The following is an 18,507-nucleotide window of genomic DNA, read 5'->3' on the forward strand; positions in this document are numbered from 1 at the left end:
CATATCAACTACAATAGTCAAACTCATAGCTAAGATAACTTTCCTTGTACAAAAAAAAAAAATGTGAAACAGTAGTGCTGCAATTCATCATTTTTCTTGTCAAACAAAAATCTTCACAGTCTGAGTTACTCCACAAAATTGATCCCAAAATACTTGACCATTGAAGACCAAACGCCAAAACACACCAATTTCCTCCACATATGGAGACCAACATCACAACCCCAAACATTCCATCTTGGCTACATTCAAAAGAATTTTCAGATTCATTCATACAAGGAAAACAAATAAAGACCAAAAGTTTAACACAATAAGCAGATTGATACCATAGATTTGTGATGTTTCCACGTGACAAAAACCTGAACAAGTATGATTGCACAATACTCAAATAACTTATTCAATGACCTTCAATTGACCAGTGATATACTGTGGTCTGAGTAACTTATTTAAGGACTTTAATTGGGGTTATCCACTTCTAGAAAGGTAAGGCGATGGTGATGGATTATGGTCAAAATCAAACCATAGACTCTTTCAAAAGTGACAACAAGGAAACTAAGTAGCAAAAAACAAAGCCAAAATCACAAATCAAGCCAAGTAATTTTATCAAACCCATTAACACAAACCTGATTAACAAGCTGGTGGGGTTGGATAAGGGGGACGGTGTTGGAGCTGCGGGTCAAGGCTTTGCAGCCCTTTTTTAAAGTTGCATCACGAGTTTGAAATTGAACCAAAAAATAAAAATAAAAATACAGGAAATGAAATAAATTAACCTACATAACTCCTCGACGGTATTGAATCGAGGACGGCGAGTGCGAGATCTTCCTCGGAGGTGGATCGGAGGACGGCTAGAGTTGGACAGACAACGGTAAGAGCGGGATCTTCCTCAGTTCGAAATTCTGGGTTCAGGGTGAGGAGAGAGGGAGAAAGTGGTGGTGGGTTGGTGGTATGGTCTTGCTGGAGTTGGCGAGTTGTGGTATGATGGTGGCTGTCGGTGCTCAAGAGAACAAAGAGCAAGAGAGATAAGAGCACGATGAGGACTGAGGACGGAGTTGACGAGGTCTTAGCAATCCCATGGGTATCGGGGCGGGGGGTCTGGCCAAGAACTTCTAGTGAAGGAGTTTGTCCGTGCGAGTCCCTCTTAGTCTCATTAAAGATAATCCTAGTACAAAACAAACACTGGATTGGACTAATTGTTAGTCCAATCTAGTCCAAAACCACTTAGTGAGGGCAAACAAATGCCCCCTAAGGGTTTTAATAGAAACTGAGAGCGAAGCGCGTAAAAAAAATATATTTAGCTTATTCATTAAGCTATTTTGTCGAATATTTAATAGGTTTGTTATCATCCATCAAACAATGTTGCGCACATGTCACCCAATACCAACATAAGCCGAAGCAATATAATGAGTGTTATAAAAAAAATAGTCGAGTGCTCTTGATACAATCTGTCTATATCTATATGTATTTTATGCTTATGTGAGTTTGTAGTTAATAAAAAATAATTTACTAACATGAGATTTTATTTAATTGTAACTTATTTTTATTTTACTTTGCGAACTTTTTCTATCTCGAAAAACATAATGTTTCAATCAAATTAGAATGCATGAGATGTGTTGACGTTTAAAAGATTATAACTCGTAAAATGTTTAATGTTTTTTATTTAAGTGTTGAATAGACTTAAATCGATTGAGTCAAACTGAATCAAACCAATTAAAACCAATTTAGTTTGATTTGATTTCAATAATAGTACCAATCAATACCAAACCAAACGTAATCTCTTAACAATAAACGATATTATCTACAATAAAGGGAGACGGTGAACTTAGTCTTACAATAGGGTAATAATAATGTGTTTCAAATTCTCCTTTGATGAGAATAAAATTTAAGAACTCTTATTAACAAATAAAGAGAAATATCACTAAACTGAATCTAAATTGAATCCCCACTAGAAATGACGGGTACCTATTTTTTTTCTTATCAATTCCCCTAAAAAAACTGAGACTGTCCGAAACCGAACCCAACATAAATCTTTCGCACTCTCTCTCTCGTTTACGCTTTCCCTAGTTGAAAAGCTTCCGCCCTTCGCTCTGTGGCCCTTGAAGCTAAAGCTAGGGTTTTTTCTCTCAAATCGCAGACCTCGATCGGCCCTTGCTCCGGTGAGCGGCACGTACCTTGAACCAAGCGGGTCGTCTCCTTTTGTTTCTTCTTCAATTGGGTTATCTTTATCTTTCTGAATTTCAGTCTGCGAATCGGATTTGCTTTCCCGAAAAGCTGATTGAAACGAAGGATTATCAATTCAAAAGTTATTCTGCAAAATTCTTGGTGCTGCATTCTTGGAGTCCATAGCCCTTCAAAGAAGAAGAGAGTGGAGGTGTGGACAAGCACCAATCGAATTTGGTAGGGTTCTTGGATTATCCCGGTGCTATCCTTCAGGTATTAGCAGTAAATTTGGGAAATTTCGTTGTGTATGTTCAATTTTGTCTATTGGGTTCTGATGATGCCCCTTGTTTGGTTAGAGATATAATCAGTTACTGAAGTAGAAGAAAGGAACAATGGCGATAGCGGCCCCTGGGCAGCTCAACCTCAACGAGGTCCCTTCATGGGGTTCCAGAAGCGTCGACTGCTTCGAGAAACTGGAACAAATTGGAGAGGGAACCTATGGGTTAGTTCAATTCCATGCATCTCGATACTCCAATTTTCAGTTGTATTAATTTGTTTTCAGTAGTGTCAGTTTTTGGCTATAGTTTGTGGCGTCTCTGATTCTGTTGTTTCTGGTTTGATGTTTTGACAGATAATTTGATGTTTGGTCAGTGAACTTTAATTGTAAAAGTTAATATTGCAATTTGCTCCATTTTTTTGTAGGTCTCATATGGATATTGATTATCGACAACAAATATTTAAACAGAGTTGTTATTGTACTTTGACCCTCACGAGGGAACTGAAATAGTTGTTTTTTGTTATCAACTTGCTACTGCAATGTCTTGATGAATGTGCGAAATACATCTATTGATTAGCGAGTCTGCTGATAAAGCATTACCACAATTTGTTCATTGTGCTAATTATACCTCATACATCACTAACAAGGCACTGTGTGCTTTAGTCACCATACAAGGGCCAATAGGTATTGACATCCCAATGCCTTGGTAAAAGAAAGATCAACATTTGGACACACACCGATATTTTCATTCGGAAAGCATCTTGATTTCTTGTGTCTGTCTTATTTTTTTATTCACTAAGTTGTAGAAGACATCGCTATTCAAAATCTACAGGGCATTAGATATTTGATTTGTGTTGTTTCCACAACAGACATAGTAAAGCTCTCGGTTTAGCACTGAAGTTTTTTCTTTTGTGTTTACCTCAACACATAAGTGTACTGAAATGTTGTTTACCAGTATATAATTTTACATGAATAGAACAGTGGCCCAAAATTACAAAATCTTTCCTATTTCAACTTTTGGGTTAAGAAATCTTTTCCTACCAAAGTGTATGTAGCTTTTCCTATAGTACCTCTGTTACTATGATATTATAAAGCCTCTTCTGAAAGGAAACTTAAATGTAGCCAGTGCATAAAAAATGAGCTGAATGCTTAACTTTAAAATTTGTTTAAGATCACCTTGAATGTTGAGCATATGGCACCGTGACCTGCCCTTCCTCTCTCTCTAGTTAAGAGACCAGTTGAATGTACATACTACATATAATCCTCTAAAGAACCTTTTCCAAAGGAGATGCATTGTAATTTCTATACATCAATATACGGTGTATGTAAACAAACATGATAATATTGACAGTGGTTCAAGGATAAAATCACTGACACAGAGAGAACGAGTGTGGTTCTTCACGTAACAGAAGTGATAATAAAGAACGAAAATGCCGTAATGATACGTTAATTCAAATACCATCTAAGATAAATTGTGTATATTTGTCACGCATGTTTAATCGGTGCATACCTTTTGTTTTACTTCTGTGATGAGATAATCAGGTCAGATATTTTTAGCGAGTTTGATAATAGCAGCACCAAAGTCTTCTTATGTTGAACTTCACAAACAATACAAGATCCCTGTTTCCTTCCTTCTCTTAAAATTACAAGACTCAGTGGTTTGAGCTTGTTCATGACTGTCAGGTTCTACTTTAATGATATTTCAGGTGTTATGTTAGCTCTTAGTTGTTGGGTGATAACTTCATTGGTCATACTGTTGTAAATCATCACTATATGTGTTTATTCGTTTGTTGATTATTAATGAAACTTTCATAAGGGAACCTTTTTGTTTTCTATAACATTTTTTACTGCCAAATTTTTTAGTTCTCCATCGAAGTTAAGAGCTTTCTCTTTTTGGTATTTTTACCCTGTGGTTGCTGATGCTGTCATAGTAACTGCTTTATAATTGCAGCCAAGTTTACATGGCTAGAGAAATAAAGACGGGAGAAATCGTCGCTTTGAAGAAAATTCGGATGGACAATGAGAGGGAGGGGGTATGTCATGCTTTTTCCTTCACTTATACCTTAGTTGTTTAATTTTTCTTGAGGAACTGGATTTCTAATACATGACGCAAACCAGAATGATCAGTATAGTTATTTAATATGCATACTCCTCTGAAATGTTTCCTGTCCAGTTCCCCATAACTGCCATACGGGAAATCAAGATTCTTAAGAAGCTTCACCATGATAATGTCATCAATTTGAAAGAGATCGTGACATCCCCAGGTATTAGATATTTATGTCTCTTGAGATTTTTACATAGTGTCTGTTACCAGAAGCAGTTTCTTGCATCTTATACTTTCCCTTAGATATCAATTAATCAGGGATGGTTTTGCAGGTCCAGAGAAGGACGAGCAAGGTAGACCAGGCAAGTAATCTATTTTTGTGTCTTATTAGCCTATTATGTCTATCTTCATCTTCATTGGTTTAAAGTTTGTTAAACACTGGCATTTTTTTCAGACTTAAATGGTTTGGCTTATCAAGTGCTGACTTGATCAACCTGTATTTTTTCGGTTGATTTTGTTCTTGTTTGATATCAAGAGAATTTCTAACTTAATCTGTTTTTGATGGAATTTCAGATGGTAATAAGTATAAAGGTGGCATCTATATGGTCTTTGAATACATGGACCATGATTTGACAGGTCTAGCTGATCGACCTGGGATGAGATTTTCAGTCGCCCAGATTAAGGTATCACAAACAGCAAGACTTGCAAGTCACTTAATCACCGACTATTTGAGGTTTGAAGCCTTATCTTTTTTCACCTTTTCTGTCTTACAGTGCTACATGAAACAACTTTTGACCGGGCTTCACTATTGTCATGTGAATCAAGTACTTCACCGAGATATTAAAGGTTATTATATAAGCAATTCTTCTGTCATCATTTCAACTTTGTTAGTATTATGAGCCCAACATTATGTTTTATATTTTTTGCGCAGGCTCTAATCTACTTATAGACAATGAAGGCAATCTGAAGCTTGCAGATTTTGGGCTTGCCCGCTCATTTTCAAATGATCACAATGCCAATCTTACAAATCGTGTTATTACTCTTTGGTACAGGTGGATATCTAATTCCCTTAAATGGAGGTTCTCTTTTAACTGTATTATTTTCTCTCATCTCGTGAAGTTTGCATTGGTTTCTGCAACCTATCTATAGATCTGAATTGATAGCCTGCTTTTTATGAAACATCTGAACTTACGATAACCTTCTTACAAGAAGTATCATTATTTTAGATATCTGTTGTATGTGTATAAAGGTATTTGTGAGTGGTCGACCATGTTTTATTTCACTGTTTTCTGTTTTGATGGAGTTATGGTAAATTTTCTCTTTTAGTTGTCCGGTGTTGTTTAGTTGATGCTTAATTCTTTTGTGGATCAGCTGGAGTGTTGACTGGTCTTATTGGTAAGCATTGCAATTATGGATGTGAAGGCAATTCTTTATTGTGTTGTGGTGTGTTTATGGGGGTAGAGGGATGCTCGGACCTTTGAGGATCATGATACTACGCATAATTTGAGTCAATTTCTGTTTGGTCTCTTTTTCCATTGATGTGAGTTCTGTTTGGATTATGGTATTCTTTTAAGAGCTTTTGGTTTTCATAGATTTTATATCTACTTCTCTCTTTTTTGCTTGTTCTCTTCTTTGTATATGTCTCTCCCAACAGGAGCACTTTATTCTGTTTTATTCCTCTATAAGATTTTATACAAGCAAATAATTTGTGATATGTTTTGTTTGAACAGACCTCCAGAGTTGCTTCTTGGAGCTACAAAGTATGGTCCAGCTGTAGATATGTGGTCCGTTGGGTGCATCTTTGCTGAGCTTCTACATGGCAAGCCAATTTTTCCCGGGAAAGATGAGGTAATAACATTTTCTGTTATAGGGTGGTTTTACTTGCTTTCTTGTATAAATTTATATGACAGCTTAGGGGCTGTTTGGTATCCTTGGATTTTCAAAAATGATGAATGTAGCTAAATCATTTAGTACTCATTAGTTTCAAAAACAAAAAATTGGGTCCAAGAAGGATACCAAACAATAGGCCTTTAGTATCCTACAATATGGAAGCCAAAGCAATGTTGTGGGAGTGGTTTGGAAGTTTGGATTTAAAACTAGTTTTAAGGGAACAAGGGATGAGGAGATGGATCTTCAATGGGATACAGTTGGCTTGTAAGCTTCCCTTTCGGCATCGCTTTCTTCAGAATTTAGGCATTTTGTTTCAGGCTACACTTTATGATTGGAATTCTGCTGTAAAGTAGTTTTTGTTGGTTTTCCATGTATCTTTGGTGCGTAGTTACGGTTTGCAATTGTCAATACATCTTGTACATAATGGGATAAGCTTAGAAAGAGAAAAAAATAGTACTAAGTATTTCAACGTTTATGCATACACAAATTGAGTTTAGAAGTATGGATTTCTATGTGCTTTTATGCAAGAAGCTCTCATCAAACATGTACAGTCAATAAGATTGTTTTAGTAGAGTTTGAAAGATAAGAAGGGTTTTGGAACATTTTTTTCTTTTGTCTGTGGTTCAAAGGTTTTGACTCAAACAAATAAATATTTTATATGAAGTTTATTTGTCATAAAGGGGCCATAAGTTTTGAGTAAATTAATTAAACTTTTCTTTGGTGAAGTTCATTTATAATGCATAACATATGGTTTACGGCTTAAGATGATGTGGTTCTTTGTGTCATTTCATTATTTTGCCATCCTCTTGGTCTTTTTATTTTATGTTCTTTTACTTTATCCGCTGATAATGGTTTTATTCTAATAAGAAAGCATTATAGTGTTCATGCTTTCCGGTGTTGACTGCTTGACCTTGAAAGGTCAAACTACTTTGTTCTTTTTGGTTTACCATAGAAGATGCATTTCTTACCTTCTCTTTGCTGTGTGTCTTATGTAGGTACTATCATACTAGTATTTTCCTTTTTTTTTTTGACATATCATTTCTTAAATTTTTTGATATATCAATTTAGTTACTTTGGGAATCCTGGTGAGTTTTATATTTTGTTCTTTATTGTACAGAAAGTTTAAGTATGTATTTTATGCTTGCACAGTTATGCTTTTGTTCACATTGAGTACTGTTGGTTAATCTTCATTCGTTGATACACACTTTGGATGTTTAGCATTTAGCACAAACTAAACAAATTCCATGCATCATGCATGTTATCTTTTCATCACATTGAAGAAATGATCTACTTTATGATTATCCAATTCTTCATTGCCCTTCTATGAAAACTCACCAGAATCACCACTTTCAAGTGTGGAAGCCTAGTATTTACCTTAAGCACAATAGTACCAAGTTTACAGCTAAAAAGTTAATGATTAATTCTTATTTTGTGCAGTAGGTATTAGAAGCATTTTGAATTGGCCCTGCAGTGTTTAATGTAGTATGGTTTCATAATGACTGTGGGTTGGACCAAAGAAGTAGTTATAGTTAGTGTGTTCAAGTTCTAGTGTTTTAACTTTTACTTCTGTTAACATGTCTACAAGTCATTTGGTCAGTCAGGATTCATTTCCAGTCATCTGACATTCAGTTGAGGTACTGATTTGGCCGTGGCTGTTTCGGGGGGTAGGGGAGTTAAGGGATGAAGTTTGTTTTTGGTTCCGTTCTTTGTGCTTCAGTCACCGTTTAATTCAGGGGCCCCTTGTTCTCTTAATATATGGAGAGACCGGCAGGCTTATGTTAGTTTGGCCTATAGGAGAGAGGGTTTGCTAGAGTCTGGGTTTTGGGTGAGAGACGGCTCTCGGCCCCTTCTTTGTTTTTGCTTGTCTGTTTCGCATGGCTTTGTGTGGTCTTCTTGACCACCACCTTCCGTTCTTTTTTAATAATTCGTCTCTTTTCCAAAAAATAAAAATAAAAATGCGGGTCACTGATTTCTACAAAATTGGAATACAACATTAAATTTAACAACAAAAAAGCACAAATATTTTTACATTGGTCGGTAACTTCCCTACGTCCACATCAGCCTTTCTATTAGGTTTTGGTCACTCAATCAAATTAAGGTTTTACAAGTTATCCCAAAGTCATTAGAAACTCGCCAGTTTTCTTACAGGCCCAGTACCAGTACACACCCACCACTTAACAGATTCCTCAAATTTCTCATAGGGTCTCAACTCGAGATTCACAAGTTACAGGAACCCTCAGTCCCTTTATGTATCCTGGTGTTGGAAATGAATATAAGTTAAGTAATTTGAATATAGCACTCCGAGAAAAAATTGAAATACAGAAATGTCTCCTCTTAGGGTATTTTGACCAGATTTTTACCTAATAGCCTTGGTCATTTACAATTTGGGGCTCTCTGCCAAGTTCTTTTTCAAACAGGACTTCATTTTGTCATTGCCATGCAGTGGTCCACTAGAAACTTATAGTTGTTTGTTTCTACTTGAGTCCTTAATAATCCTACTCAAGTCCTTAATAACCCATCCTATGTTTGGCTACCGTTGAAACAGAAGTGGAGCATATCCCGAACTCTGGCTCAAGAGATTATTCTAGTTTGGTCTCTAACCCTAACCTAGAATTTGAACTAGTAAGTTTGGCAATGTCCTGATCCAGTTTGATCTTTGACTATTATGACTCCACCTCGGTTCCACTCTTTTGTGATATTGCTCTTGTGCGTATGTTATTGTTTAACATGCACATGTAAAAGGTATATAACTTTCCAACCTAAACTTTTAATATCTGCAAAAATATTTTCAACAAATATCTGCAAAAATATTTTCAACAATGGAATCCTTTTTTTTATTTGTAATCCTTGTAGCCAGAGCAATTAAATAAGATTTTTGAGCTGTGTGGAGCTCCAGATGAGGTCAACTGGCCCGGAGTTTCAAAGATTCCATGGTATAACAACTTCAAGCCCACGAGGCCACTGAAGAAACGTCTCAGGGATGTTTTCAGACAGTAAGTGGTTTACCTACTAGAGTTTTCAAATGTTCCATCATAAGCATGCCCGTGGGTCTTTGGCAGCTTTTGGCTTGTGTATATCATAGCTTATCTTTTCTTTGTTTGCTGTATAGTTTTGACCGTCATGCTTTGGAGTTGTTGGAGAAAATGCTGACACTTGATCCTTCTCAGGTACATACTTTCAGAGGATATTGTCCTCCTTCCTAATTGTGCATGAAAATATGCATGCATAGATTACTCACTGACATATTTCTCAGATTATATCATTTACAACTTTCAAGTCATCTGTTGTCTTTTATCGAGTTAATCCACGGAAAATGCTATTCCTTTTGACTTACCCCTTGTAGCAATGGTAATATAAGTTGGGTTGGCATTGTGAGGAAGGATAATTGTTGCCTACTGTACCAGTATGTTTAATGCTATTGTATTTACACGGGCTTCTGACTGACTGTTTATCGTTTTGTTGTTTTTGTGATTATTAATAATAGAGAATATCAGCTAAGGATGCTCTTGATGCCGAGTATTTCTGGACTGATCCGTTACCTTGTGATCCTAAGAGGTTGGTTCCTTGTACCGGCAACAAATTTCTTTTTGCTTAGTTTTATGTTTTTTTGTTCTTTATATTTAGATTTTTAATAGTCACATGTTTTACATCATCTTTTGTTTTTGTTTTGACTGCAACAATTTTTTGGCTCAGTCTACCAAAATATGAATCATCACACGAGTTCCAGACAAAGAAAAAGCGCCAGCAGCAACGGCAACATGAAGAGAATGCAAAACGTCAGAAACTGCAGCACCCTCAGCAGCATACCCGCCTCCCACCGATTCAGCAATCTGGCCAAGCACATTCCCAAATGCGGCCTGGACCTAACCAACCTATCCATGGTTCTCAGCCCCCGGTTGCTACAGGACCTAGCCACCATTATGGTAAGCCTCGCGGGCCTTCCGGAGGGCCAAGTAGATACCCACCTGGTGGGAACCCTGGTGGTGGATACAACCATCCAAGTCGGGGTGCTCAAGGTGGCGGAGGTGGGTACAGCAGTGGCCCATATCCTGCACAAGGGCGGGGAGCACCATATGGTTCTAGTGGCATACCTGGTGCAGGTCCTCGGGGTGGAGGCAGTGGTTATGGAGTTGGTGGCCCAAACTATCCTCAGAATGGTCCCTATGGTGGCTCTGCAGCAGGTCGGGGCTCAAACATGATGGGTGGAAACCGCAATCAACAGTATGGTTGGCAGCAGTAAATATGCACCTCCTTGGTACAAGAGAAGGGATCCGAGCTCGACGGTTTAGCAAGTGTGATTCGAAGGGTGGGAAGAGAAGCATCATTGAACCACTGCTAAATAATTTCTACGGGATGTGATTGATTCGTATGCAAAACATTCTCAAACCAGCTTTACGTTCAAACATGTACCCGTTAATCTGTTACCTAGTTAGAAAATATGCAGAAAAGCGGGAAGATGCCGTATGAGTTGTGTTTGAGTTATGCATACCATCCGAGGTTAGGTTGTACTTAGGCAGAGTCTGCAGGAGTGCTTGCTGTGTGGTTTAAAGTTTAAGCTTTTCATACAGTTTTGGCTCTAATTTAATCTGGAAGCTGTGACCATGTACGATACTTTTGAATTTTCGGACAAAATTATGAGACAATTTATTGCAAAGACATACAAATAATAGTATCGTTTAATAATTTAGTCCAATGTTATTAGTATTCCCTTCTTTCTTTTAATTAGGGATGTGTTCAACTTTCGGGTGCCAAGAGAATCGCTAGCAAGACTCGCCCCTATAGCGTACTCGCTAGCCACGAGGACTTGAGAATCTAATACGTCATAAGATATATACAATTAGTGAACATAAAACTCAAAGAAGATTGGACCATAAGTTAAGAATTTTTGAAATCTCTAAATGCACTTGATTTTCGTCTGTCTGGGTAATGCAAGAGAGACTAAATGTATAAACTAAATTTTGTAAACTAAATAACGTGAAAATTAAACCAAATCTGGCCCATCAAGTTTTCATTATTATCTTACAATTTTCTCGCTTCTCAATGAAGCTTTGAATTAAACAGCAGATTTGCACATTTGTACACTCAAGCTTCCTTGACGGTAAAACACAGCTTCTACATTTCCATGGAGCTTGCAAATGCTAAGCGGAGTTCTTCAACAAAGAAAGAAGCGGAACGGGTGCAACGTATCACACAAACGATGTAGGTAAAGAGAGGAGAGGAGGGAATATTGGCATATTCCTTTTCACTCTTGATTTGGTGTGTTGTAATAAGATTACAAACGTCCCTCTATTTATAGGGATTTCCACCTGACAACTTCTTTACATGCATAGAGAAAAAACTTACACCAAAAACAAACTTACTGCCTTAGAGCATCTCCAAATGAGATGTCAAAAGGTCCACATCATCAATAACAGTAACAAGAAACAACACTATAATTTTCCAACCGAAATATCAAATCTTACATGGCATGACATGAAAAGGTAGTAGGAGGGGTTGCTGTCAAATTTGACAGCAGCTTCAAATAATTTTTAATTAATTACTAAATCTTTTTTATTAAATTTTTTGCCCTCTCTCGTTCTACCCATCTTCCTGTTGAACCAAGACCAAGTTCACGAACTGCAATCACAAAGAAAATCTTTGATTTTCCATCTATCACACACTATGTGGACCATTTTCGACAACAAAATTATCACTTTCAAAAACCTCCAAATTGAAAAACCATAGTCTCCACCAAATGTGAATCCAGCACCTCCACAATGCCCCAATGCCCAATCCAAATCACAGAAGATGACTTACGCCATAGACAAAGCGGAAGCAACAACGACGATGGTGGAGGCGATTTCATATGAACTTGAGCTTTGCAACTCATATTTTTTAATGTTGGAGGTGCGATAATTTCAAAGTATTTGTTATTATGTTTTTATTTTAATTTATTATAACATCTTTCACTTTTCACTAAGTCGTGCTGAATAAAATTTCAAGTTTGATTTACAAACGAACCGAATTCAAACTTGAAAAACAGTTATTCGAGTCAAGCTTGAACAAATTATTTCGAGCTTGAGCTTTTAGCTTTAAGGATGAGTAATATCATCTCAGCCGAACTTGAACACCTTATCACTAGTCTTTGCTCAAATTATACAACTATAAATAAATATAAAAAATTATAATTAATTTATCACTAAATTATTTTATATATACATTTTTTTTGAAATACTAAATAAATTACAAATAGAATCCTCCGTAGATCCTTCATGGCTGATTCAACAATGTGTATAAATTTAGTATGTACGTTCATGGGCTGGGCCAAAACTCATGGGTTTCCAGGCGAGTTGGGCTGCAGCAAAAAAAAAAAACTACTTGGCCTCTAGTCCAGTATCCTTTCATGGGCTGGGCCAGCCCAAATTGAAATTGATGCCGAATGGAGAGAAACGCTCGTAAAAAGAAAGGAAAACTAAAGAAAAGTAAAAAAAAAATTTAGTTTTAATGAAAAATAACAAATAAAGGTTATTGAATAATACTAGGGTAAGGTAAAAATGTGATTTTTTGTTAAAAGTGAACTGTACTTAAAGTATTTCGTTAAAACTTCATAAAAAGAATTAGATCACTAACGAAAAATTTAAAAAAACTTTAATTTTAATGAAAAATGACAAATAAAAGTATAGTAAATAGTACCAAGAAAATGTAAAAATGTGGTTTTTTCTGTTAAAAATGAACAATACCGAAAATATTTCGTATTCATAAAAAAAAAAAAAACTAATAAAAAAAAACTTAAAAATATAATTTTCCGTTAAAATAAACTGTTTCTGAAAGTTGTCGTAAAAATAATAGATCACCGCCGTCAATTCAACCATAGGAAATTGGCATTTAGCGGGATTCCTTCCTTCCGGTTGGTTTCTGTCTCTTGTCATCGTCACTAACTAGTCTGCTCCGCCGCCTCCGTTCGCATCGTCCCATCGATTCCGGCCGTATTGACACCTCTATAACTCCATAAGCAACAAGCAAAAGCAGCTACCTTGGAGCCACAGACACACAGAGGATTGAATTTGATTCGAGGAGAAGAAAACAAGGTAAACATGCAACCTACTCAATCATTCATGTTTGTTTATTTATTTATCTTTTTATTTATTTGTTAGGGTTTTCTTGTCCTTGTTCTGAATCACATTGTGGGTGTGCTTGTTTATCTAGGGTTTTCTGCCATTAGGGTTTCATTTCTCAAATTTGTAAACTCAGTTGATCTGTTTTATATTTCTGACCCTAGAATAATTTGGGGTTTTGTTTTGTTATCCTTTTCAAAGGAATTGGATTTCTGTTGTGGTTGTCTTACTTACAAACCAAAGTTGTGGTTTCCTTTGTATTTAGGGTTTTCTGATTGTTTGTTTGTACCATCAGTTCTTCCGGTTCCAGTCATAATTGACTGCTTAGTATTATAGTGTGATTAAGTGAGTTTCAAAGTGTGGATTGTATAGCGTTTGCATTTATATGTGTGTCTGGATGCTACTGTAATGTCATTGCATGCGCGTTTCCGGAAATTCCATGACCCGTTTTTTCCTGGAGTACTTAGAGCTAATGGAACACTTGGTGCAAAACGAGCGCAATGGCATTCTAGGATTGATATAGTGACCACACTTAGTGGGATAAGGCTTTGCTGCTGTTGTTGTTTGTCTGAATTTTTTTTTTTCCCGTTTTGTTTTGCTGTTCAAGGCCAAAAGAAATACATGGGAAAGGAAAAGACTACAGATTTGGAGTTTGAAGCAAGGAAAGAGAAGAAAAAGTTGAAGGAGAAAAGGAAGATAGATGAACCTGGTAGAAATTCCGCTTCGATTGAAGGCTCGGAGGACAAAATAAGTGAGGCAGTTCAGGTGGAGAAATTTGACAAGAATGGTGAAAGTGGAGAAGGGGTCAAAAAGAAAAAGAAAAGGAAGAGGGAAATGGAGGGGTTCGATGGTGGATTGAAGTTGAAGCAGAATGATGTACAGCAGCTTGGAAATGATAAAGAGAAATCCAATGAATTTGACAAGAATGTAGGAACTGATAAGGAAAGTGGGGAAGGCAGTGGTGGAACTGATAGAGAAAGTGGAGAAGGGGCCAAAAAGAAAAAGAAAAGGAAGAAGGAAACAGAAGGGGTCAATAGTGAATTGAAGTCGAACCAGAGTGATGAACAGCTGCTTGGAAATGATAGAGAGAAATCCAATGAATTTGACAAGAATGTTGGAACTGATAAGGAAAGTGGGGAAGGCAATGGTGGAACTGATAGAGAAAGTGGAGAAGGGGCCAAAAAGAAAAAGAAAAGGAAGAAGGAAACAGAGGGGGTCAATAGTGAATTGAAGTCGAACCAGAGTGATGAACGGCTGCTCGGAAATGATAGAGAGAAATCCAATGGGAAAATCATGGAAGAAGCTGACATTGCAGATAACGAAAAGAAGAGAAAGAAACTATCTGAGGATGACGAAATGGGCGATGCCAAAATGAACAAAGGAGAACTGAATAAAAAGAAAAAGAAAAAGAAGAAGGAGAAGACAGAAATGGTGGGCAGTGAATCGGCACAGAACATCGTAACTGATGGAAAGGAGGCTGGAGTAGAAAGTAAGCATTCAGATGGGCAAATCATGGAGAAGGATGGAATCATGAAAAAGGAGAAAACAAAGAATAGTAAGAATTCAAGAAGTGAAGTGCAGGAAACTGGAGGTGAGAAATTGGGCAGCAAAAGCAGAACTCAAGAAAATAATTCCTTAGAGAATGACGGTAATGTTCATGGAACTGGAGACGAGATAAGCAACAGAAATACAGAGGATGAAAATTCTACACAGAAAGAAACATCAAAAAGAGTACATTTTGCTGATGATATTGAGGTCTTTTCACTGTCTGATGGCTCAAAAGATGCAGAAGTGGGCAAGGTACGAGGTAAGCGGTTTTCAGCAGAAGAAGACGAGCTTGTGAAAAAGGCTGTTTTAACATACATAGAGGAACATCAGCTGGGTGACGAAGGCATTGACATGGTACTCAATTGTAAGAATTACCCTGAAATCAGAAATTGTTGGAAGGATATTGGGGAAACCTTACCCTGGAGGGATAAGAAAAGCATATATTATCGAGCCCATATGTTATTAGAACGAGCTTCAGAACGTACTTGGACCAAGGAAGAGTATGAAAAAGTCAGACGTGCTGCTAACGAAGCTAAGGAGAAAGGTGAAGCCAAACCCAACTGGAGAAAGGTGGGTAATGAACTTGGCAAACATAGAATTCATGTCAAGGATGCATGGCGTAGAATAAAACTGCAAAACATGAAGACAGGAGTGTGGTCCCAAGAGGAGTACCAGACTTTGTTTGATTTAGTGAACAAGGATCTGCGGATGCGGGCATTGGAAGAAAAAAAATATTCCAAGCATGGGATGCTGCGAGATAATATTAAGTGGGAGGCAATCAGTGAGACTTTGGGCACCAGAACCAATCCTATTTGTTGCCAGAAGTGGTATAACCAATTGGCTTCACCTTTGGTAGCTGATGGTCAGTGGGCTGATGTTGATGACTACCGCCTAGTTTACGCTCTTGACAGCTTGGATGCTTGTTGCATGGAAGAAGTTGATTGGGATGATCTGCTTGAGCATAGGTCTGGAGATGTATGTAAAAAGCGATGGAATCAAATGGTCAGACACATTGGTCAGTATGCGATGAAGTCATTTGCAGAACAAGTTGAAATTTTGTCGAAACGTTATTGTCCTGATGCGCTTGAAGCAAAGGAAGCCTGTGACAGTAAGCCAATAGTCGAGTAAGGTTTATTTGGCATCAAATTAGCTGATATATGTTTGATAGTGTTGAACATTTAGTTTGAGCGAGTTTTATTTGGTATCAAAACTGGCTATATTAAGTTTCGCTTTTTGTTTTTAAGCTTTTGTTTCAAACTGGTTATGTTGAAGAACTCTCCTTGCCGTTTGTTTGACAGTCGTGTTCATCCATTGAGAAAGGGAGACGATTTTCATGTCTATCGTTCTGGATGCGGGTTAACTGCTTGTTTTCAACCATTTTGATTGAGAACAATATTTTGTCAAATCGTAGGAGTGTCATACAATACAGTAGCAACCTTCTTGTTTTGGTTTGTACTTGCTGCCTCAAGACTCTAGTTTTCTCCTTTTCCTCTCTAGGATTCAGTTGTCCTATATACATATATTATGGTTCCTTGGCTTCTAAGGAGTCCGTTTGTTTTCGGGCAGATAAGTTTTCTTTAAAAATTAGGACTTTGTAAATTTTGTACTGTTATTCTATGATCTCACCCATGAGCGGTAGGTCTCGGGTTCGAGACTTGGGAGCAGCCTCTCCATAAATGGGGGTAAGGCTAGCCGACATTCACCTCTCCCAGACCCTGCGTAAAGCGGGAGCCTTGTGCACTGGATACGACCATTCTATGATCTCGTTTAAAAAGATAAGAGTCCTTTCAATCAAGATTCTAAAAAACGTTAGCCACTAGTCGGACAACGGGTTAGGGCCTAGCACCTAGGCGGATTTAAGTAAATCTATTGCATTTCGTAAAAATAAGTGTCTACTTATACTTAATATATATATTCATCATAAACTGCAAAACAGAATGACATATATATTATGAAATATTAGAACATAATGAAAACTTGGGGAACAATATAATGTGTGTTTATTTAAGTATGCAACAAGTCTCTTACAATTTACTGAAAAAAAATAAAATGCAAACATAAAGTTATCTATTTTCTGTTTAAGTGAGTTACGACCAAGGTAGGTCTAGGCGGGTCTAGGTGGGCTAGGCGGGATCCCTCAGCAAGTCTAGGCGCTCTCTCTTAATTTTAAAACGCCTAGGCATTAATCGGGACAGTGACTAGCCGCCTAGGTGGGGATTTTTAGAACAGTGAATAAGGATCATCGATATTTCTCAGTTTTACTAATACATATGTTTGTGCATGCACAAGTATGTGATTTAATTTGAGATCACTTTTTTTTTTTAGAAGAAACTATAACATTTTATTAAAATAGAAAAGTGGAATTACACTGAAGTGGATAAGAAATCCACCAAAAACAAAACAAGAAAATCTCTCAAGAGGATCTGATTACAAGTAGCAAAACCTCAACCAAAATCACTTTACGGCAGCTTCACAATATGTGAGAAAGAGAGTAATTCTTAAAATCATTTGAAACTAAAGCCCAGAGGGCTGCCCAATATCTTACTCTTCCTCATAGATCTGCTACCCCCACACCGTATAATCTTCAAAAATTCTTTTGTTACGCTCCAACCAAATGTTCCAAAAAACTGCTGACACCAGACAACCCCACAAAGCTTTGGCTTTCCTCCCAATTCCTAGATCCTCAAAATTGGTGCTTAGAAGCTCGAAACAACCATTTGGAATGTCCCAACTAACTCTAACCTCCTGAAACAATTTCCACCACAGTGGAATCGTGCAAGAACAATGGAGAAAAATGTGGTTAACATTCTCCTCCTTAGCTTTACACAAACTGCACCAATGGGGAGATAAACAAATAAAAGGGCTTCTCATTTAAATTTGATCACAAGTGTTGAGCTTCCCATCCAATTTTGAGATCACATTAGATCAATGTATGGCAATTAGGAACATTCTGTGATATAACTGGGAAGGATATGTGTATCTATATAGGTTTTGTGCTCAACTTGGAAGGATGATGGATCCACTGTGTTCTCTGGTGGTTGTGACAAGCAAGTTAAGAGTGGCCTTTGGCTGCTAACCAACCAGTGACCATTACATACATGATGCACCCATAAAAGAGGTTGCTTGGGATCCCGGAGGAATGAACTACTTAGTTATAATTAAAAACTATAGTTACAATCAAGATATTCGTCGATTTCTCCCTGAACTTGTAAGGAGCTATCAAATTTTTACCTGAACTTTAATTTTAGTTGATTATCCTTTAAATTGTTATAATTGGCTAATTTCTCTTTGAATTGTAATTTTAGCCTTACTCCTTGAATGTTTATAATTGGCCAGTTTATAGTAATAAGGTTGTTGAGATGAGTAATTACTTTCTTATTTGAATTGGAGTCTTGAATTGAAATTGGTGAATCGAAATGGTTATGTGAATCAAATGACAAAGAAGGCTAATGAAATGAAATCACAACCTCAACATGTTGGTGAAAAAGCAATGGCATCAC

General features: G+C 37.1%; 2 protein-coding genes across 4 annotated transcripts; both read left to right on the forward strand.

The window, feature by feature from the left end:
• Positions 1 to 1,983: 1,983 nt before the first annotated feature.
• Positions 1,984 to 11,052, forward strand: LOC126619151 (cyclin-dependent kinase C-2-like). Of its 3 annotated transcripts, XM_050287428.1 has the most exons (14): positions 1,984 to 2,150; positions 2,236 to 2,427; positions 2,511 to 2,656; positions 4,383 to 4,464; positions 4,605 to 4,695; positions 4,808 to 4,837; positions 5,049 to 5,158; positions 5,249 to 5,321; positions 5,407 to 5,527; positions 6,206 to 6,323; positions 9,219 to 9,358; positions 9,475 to 9,532; positions 9,850 to 9,920; positions 10,059 to 11,052. In XM_050287428.1, exons 3-14 carry the CDS (start codon positions 2,547 to 2,549, stop codon positions 10,603 to 10,605), a joined length of 1,551 nt encoding a protein of 516 aa, XP_050143385.1. In that variant the 5' UTR covers positions 1,984 to 2,150; positions 2,236 to 2,427; positions 2,511 to 2,546; the 3' UTR covers positions 10,606 to 11,052. The 3 variants fall into 3 exon arrangements, with proteins under 3 accessions (XP_050143385.1, XP_050143384.1, XP_050143387.1); XM_050287427.1 differs by having other exon boundaries at positions 1,993 to 2,427; XM_050287430.1 differs by having other exon boundaries at positions 1,993 to 2,391.
• Positions 11,053 to 13,192: 2,140 nt separating this feature from the next.
• Positions 13,193 to 16,347, forward strand: LOC126619585 (RNA polymerase I termination factor). The gene is made up of 2 exons (XM_050287990.1): positions 13,193 to 13,432; positions 14,067 to 16,347. The coding sequence occupies exon 2, from the start codon at positions 14,081 to 14,083 to the stop codon at positions 16,133 to 16,135; it is 2,055 nt and encodes a 684-aa protein (XP_050143947.1). The 5' UTR covers positions 13,193 to 13,432; positions 14,067 to 14,080; the 3' UTR covers positions 16,136 to 16,347.
• Positions 16,348 to 18,507: the final 2,160 nt, after the last annotated feature.

Source organism: Malus sylvestris, chromosome 4 (assembly GCF_916048215.2).
Source record: "Malus sylvestris chromosome 4, drMalSylv7.2, whole genome shotgun sequence".
Lineage (NCBI taxonomy): Eukaryota > Viridiplantae > Streptophyta > Magnoliopsida > Rosales > Rosaceae > Malus > Malus sylvestris.

Excerpts from the sequence above, each read along its gene's own strand:
- LOC126619151 (XM_050287428.1), top strand. The coding sequence starts at position 2,547 with ATGGCGATAGCGGCCCCTGGGCAGCTCAACCTCAACGAGGTCCCTTCA. Across the intron at positions 4,465-4,604 it reads TGGACAATGAGAGGGAGGGG|TTCCCCATAACTGCCATACG; the intron begins GTATGTCATGCT and ends TTTCCTGTCCAG. Across the intron at positions 6,324-9,218 it reads TTTTTCCCGGGAAAGATGAG|CCAGAGCAATTAAATAAGAT; the intron begins GTAATAACATTT and ends TAATCCTTGTAG.
- LOC126619585 (XM_050287990.1), top strand. The coding sequence starts at position 14,081 with ATGGGAAAGGAAAAGACTACAGATTTGGAGTTTGAAGCAAGGAAAGAG.